At 51.7% G+C, this 5,307-nt stretch overlaps 1 protein-coding gene across 1 annotated transcript; it reads right to left on the bottom strand.

Annotated features, from left to right (window-relative positions):
• Nucleotides 1-1,331: 1,331 nt before the first annotated feature.
• EsH8_XII_000098 (uncharacterized protein) lies at nt 1,332-2,196 on the bottom strand (the record flags this gene model as incomplete). Its single annotated transcript, XM_083273861.1, has 2 exons — nt 1,332-1,829; nt 1,912-2,196. 2 exons carry the CDS (start codon nt 2,194-2,196, stop codon nt 1,332-1,334), a joined length of 783 nt encoding a protein of 260 aa, XP_083120475.1.
• Between the last annotated feature and the right edge of the window lie 3,111 nt (nt 2,197-5,307).

The raw sequence follows: 5,307 nt of genomic DNA, 5'->3' as shown, positions 1-5,307 counted from the left end.
AAAATACACTATAAGTATCTTATTTAGATTTTCCAGCTTAGTAAGCTTATACCGCCTTTAAATAACTTTAGCAGCAGCTTATACCTAGGCTTCTTACATCTAATAATTAATAAAGCTACTTCTATATAGTGTAAAAACCGGTCTTTTATAACTACTTCTACTTTTTTCCTAGATATATACCTACCTTGTTTCAGCTTACTTAAAAACGTTATAGAGATTCTATAACTAAAAGGGAAGAGAGGTAAGAATGTATTTTACTAGCTGATTTACCTACTTATAGGCCTTAGCTACTAAGCGTAAGTATTCTTTTTAGATGCCTAGATGTATAACTTACTATAAGGTTGAAGTTACATCTTCCTCTACTTTACTACACTAAGGTAAAAACTCCTAGAGATGCTACTATATTTATATTCTTACTATAAAGTCAAGCTCTAAAGAGAAAAGCCTTATAAGGCTTTTTTACCTTTCTTACTTATAATTACTTATAATTAGAGGTAGGTTCCTTTAGTTAGGACTTATAGATATAGAATATAGGAAGAAAAGCCCTATAAGGCTTATTTATATATATATTATAGTATACGGTTTTACAGATAACAGTAGAGATAGGTTACCTTTAGATAAGAAATCTTTTTACTTCCGTTGCTTCCTTTTACTCTACTAGCTAGCTATATCCCTATATACCTACATACCAGCAGGCCTTTTTTTTTTTTCTTCCTTTTTTAACCCTACGTTTTTTATAACCCGACTATAGCCCTGCTATCCCCTTCCTAGCCCTAACCCGACCTGTAGTGTACCGATCGGGCGGTCTACTGTATTATAGTTAGTAGTGGGTAGAGTTAATAGTTAATTAAAGTCGATACCTATAGTACGGTTGTCCTGGTATTTTAGGTGGCCAACAGTGGGGGTGGCTAAAAGTAGGTGGCTGACGTTATTCAGCGATAACGAGCAGAGAGTCTCACCTCAACTCTTTGGATTATACAAGTACAATACACTTCTCAGCTTCATGCCCGGGGGTCTAAGACAAGAGCAAACATCCATCTTTAGGGAGATGGAATCTTGCTTGGAAGCAAATCCCGACCAACTGCCGATTCCGCATTCAGCACCAGAGTGGGAAGACGAAAGTCACCGTAGGTATTCAAAGAAAACCAATATATATTCACCACAGTTTTCTATCGCATGTCTTGCCGCAAGCAACCTGTACCAGCAACGGCACGGAACCAATGCCAAACAGGCAGCGCCACGAGGCAAACCACCCAGTCGTTTGGTTTGCTTACATGGAAGTTTGATCAAGAGATTGTCTTTGGCGGCAGCGCTGGCTGCAGGGAGGCCCGCTACTCGTTGTCGACCCACCACGTGAAAGAGGCCTTGTGGCGACCAGGCGCATAGCCGTTGCATGTAGTCTCCCCGCGGGCTCGCACTCTCCACGCACCGCTGAAGTTCATCTCGAACCTTTTGAGAGAATCGCGGATGAGATCGGCAACGTCTGTGTTGCCGATGTAGCCGATAGTAGCGTCGTGCTTGATCCAGAACGCACACGCATTCTTGCCGGATGGGTGGGTCTTGAGGAGCCAAGTTGCCCGGCCGTTGGCGTGATGGTGGTTGTAGGTTTTGAAGAACCCGTTGTTGGCCTTGGCCCACTCCATCAACACCCTGCAGCGCCCAGTGGTCGGCGCATTAGGACCCGTGTCTTTGATGAAGCTGCTGGACCCACACTCGTCCTTGGCGCGGCCGTCCGGGAACCAAAGGGGCTCCATGACGGTGGTCTGTCTCTCGTGCATTGCCGGAGTGGTGCCGGGGGCAGTGTCATCCACCAAGGCTCCGTTGATCAACTGAAACGACGCAGAACGGGGTGGTAATTAGCTGACTGGCTTTCCAACAAACCAAGGGCAAAGGTGGCTTGCAACAACTCACAATCTCGTACGTCTCTCCATCGGATGTTGTAAATTGCTCCGTCCTCACGTGGTCGCTGTCGGAGGAGGAGGCATCGAGGGCTGTCGTTGCATCCTGCGTCGGGGCGGCAGCGACGGCCTGGAGAAGCAGAGGCAAGAGAAGGGTTGAGAGAAGCATCTTGGTATCAGGGTCCCCGGGAGAGCGATGGTTGACAAGGTTGAAGCTGTGCCTGGTGTCGAGAGCAAAGAAGAAATTCCGAAGCAGAAGCCGAACGTGTCGAGTATATATAGGTAGGAAAAAGAACATCGCCTTGGCTCGGCAAGACCGTCGCGTGAGAGCATCACCTCCGGCTCGGCCATTTGCGAAAGAAGTGACAGAGAGAAGTCAACTTTGCAGCAGGACCCAGGCAAGTTGAGCGTCTACCTACCCAGGTTGACGATGTTGAGTAACATCAAGCCCAACATCCACACCAAATCGCCCGGCTACTATGATGAGTGTGTATTTACCCGCCTACCGCCAGACGATGAATATAATGATCCATGCCAAAGATGGACCGAAGATACGAAATCACGCTCGCTCATTGTTTAGGCAACCAGAGTTGAGGCTTGTCGCTCATGTCGGCTATGCACGTGGCTGGGAACAGCGGCCTTGCAGAGACTAGCAAGTGCCTTGGCCGCAGGGACTAGTGTGGTTTTTTTGGACAGTATTGTAACGTCGGCAAGCAACGTTGGGAGGAGTGCTACATGCAGTTAGGTCGTCCGTTCTGTGCCGCTATCCCCCCCTGCACGCTGCCGGAGGATTTGTGTGGACCCTGAGGCCTGGTCCCTGGAGCGTGGCCGGCCGGCCAGCACGGCCGAACGGCCCGGTCCATCACGGGGTCTAGCCCGCAACGTCGGTGGGGCCAGGCTGCAGAAATTCTGGGTTCGACTAACAGTCCGGGCAACATGCCCAGACTGAACCCATCGTGAGAGCGGGGTTTTACTGGTGCGGCACGCTCGACTGTCCGATATGGGGTGTTTGGGCCGTGACTATTCTCGGCTCCTGAGTTCCTGATACCAACTGTATCCAGCCGCGCGGCTTGCTCAATTCTCTGCCGGCGGACAATTAGATCGCAATATCACCTACACTGGTGCCAAATCAACACGTCAAACTATGAGGCGTCGAGCGTTTCGATGTCTTCTGGGGAAGCTAACAAACGCCATGGCGACTATCCGTCACTCAGACTGCAGCCCATCGATATACTGGATGCAGCCACGCGGCGAACATTTTCATTTAGACTGATTGCTGTTTGGTTACGCCAACGTTCTTGAGCGTTATGATCACCCCTAGCTGATCAAGGAGACAACTGGCGGTAGAACCAGAGGGAAGAAATCAGTGCGCGTGCCAGGCTCTTTCTTTACCCTGTCCTGCTGCGGGCGACTATAGTCGAGTAGCCAGCCACGACAAACACCAAACTGTTAACCACCCACCCACTATACCGCCCCCCTTATCACCGAGCTGGACAACACATACAACTTCTGTCGATTACGACGACTTAGCAACCGACAGTAGTGCGAGGCACATCAGAGCCTGGCAAAGACAAGGCCGTATGGCCTCTAGACCGTACAGGCCATTTACCTGGGTACTCCGGAGCACAGTATGTCCATTGCGAGTAGGCGTGAACTAGGATTCGGTATCCAGTCTGAACTTAAGTGGGAACAAAGCTGCCTTGGCACGGCGATAGGTCCAGTTGGGCTTGTTGGTGCCCCATAGCCGCTGAAAACAGCATCCCTGGAACGGAAACTTGTGCGACCTTCCTGCATGCCTATCAAATTTAGGCGATTATGATTAAGAACAGAGAGCGGGACAGGAACTGGAGACAAGTAGCTTCAACGCAACGTGCATTGAGACTGCTAGGTCTGTGATCGATCACTTCAGCCCCCACCAACCTCCAAGTTGTAGCTTAGGTTCTCGGGCGTGGGAAAAGCTTTGTCCAGCAATACCAACGAGAGAATCTCCTGAATCACCACGGATTGGCAAGCACCGCTAACCCCGTCAGATGGTTTGGGCGTCCAACATGGTCGTTGAAATCCCTCGTCTAGTCAGGTTGACACGGCTCGTCTCTGGGTAGTGCACTTGGGCACTGTACCATAACAACTTACGGGGGTTACGTCCCCATGACTATGCGCAGATACTACTTCTCACATGACCGGGACCGCCGAGACCCTGCTTGGCTTTGGAAAGCGAGCGTCGTGTCGTGACTCGTATCTGCTTGCTTCCAGCTCCCGTCCGCTCTTGCTTGCGTCGATTCTCGGCGGCTTCGGCGATGACACACGAGCGGGGAGCGCGGTCACGCCCCCGCTATGTGGTCGCCCGAGACGAAGCACAGTGATCTTGGAGCGAACGCAGAAGCCGTGTTCTTATGCGGTGCGCGACTCGGACGACTATCCGCGCGACACTCACCCCCGGGCTCCATTCTCAGGGGCTTACAGTTCACAGCTCTTATGCCATATAAAATAATCAGGACCGTCTTCACGGCTACCACTGATGGCCTCGAAGATGTGGCGCAACGGGTCCTGGTTATGCCTAGTCTTTGGCTTACCGGATGGTTGACGGAGACGACGGCACAGCTTGCCCAGAAGCATGTCTCGTGTTGCCGAGATGATCGCTGCGCCAGCGACAAGCCAGTGACATTGCAGGGGCTCAACCGTCTTAGGGGTAAGGCGTATCTCACCTGTGTCTGAGACACTCCGACGTCCAGGAAGAACTTACCGTGAGTATATCGCATCTTCCAGGTCGTCTTTGCCGGGAGTTTTGAACTCCACTGGAATGAACTCGGCTGGCTTCAAGGCGGAGACGCTAACGCGGCCGCGGAGATTGAGGGGCGACGATTGTCGCTGCATCTGAAGGTCCCTTCTGAGTGTTCGAAGACGCCCTAAAGGTTGGGGCTTGCAGGGCAGGACACAATGAAGACGGCGATGGCACCGATCCAGGCAAGCCCCTGCGATCAGAGCTCGAGAGGGTTGCTCCTTCGCAGTCACTATGTACAGCACTGCGGGGCACCATCGAGATTGCCATAGTATGTACCGTGGAAAGGTCTCTTGTCCGGTTGGTTAATGACGACGGAGCGGCACACATTGGCTGCGATGGGGCCTCTTTAGGGCCACATCTCTGGAAGCTCTGTCCTGTCGCTGTCGTAGTTTCGGAGTACGCCGCCTTTCATATGGGCGACGAAATGTCTGCAGGCGGCACTAGGTGGTTCAGGGGGGCTGCTTGCTCAAGGCCAAAGGCCGCGACGACCAGTCGAACCGGTGGAAAGAATGTTCCCCTGCTCGGCGAATGGGCGGGGGTTGATGGCGCAGGTAGTAAAATTGAGAACTACGTGCCCGCGTATTCTGGTGGGTGGTTTTGGATGCACCCTTCGCCGAGGCCCCTGAG

The sequence above is a fragment of the Colletotrichum jinshuiense genome, chromosome 12 (genome assembly GCF_051148585.1).
Source record: "Colletotrichum jinshuiense chromosome 12, complete sequence".
NCBI classification, from domain to species: domain Eukaryota; kingdom Fungi; phylum Ascomycota; class Sordariomycetes; order Glomerellales; family Glomerellaceae; genus Colletotrichum; species Colletotrichum jinshuiense.
Note: the sequence above shows the minus strand (reverse complement) of the source record. Positions and strands in the feature narration are given on the sequence as shown.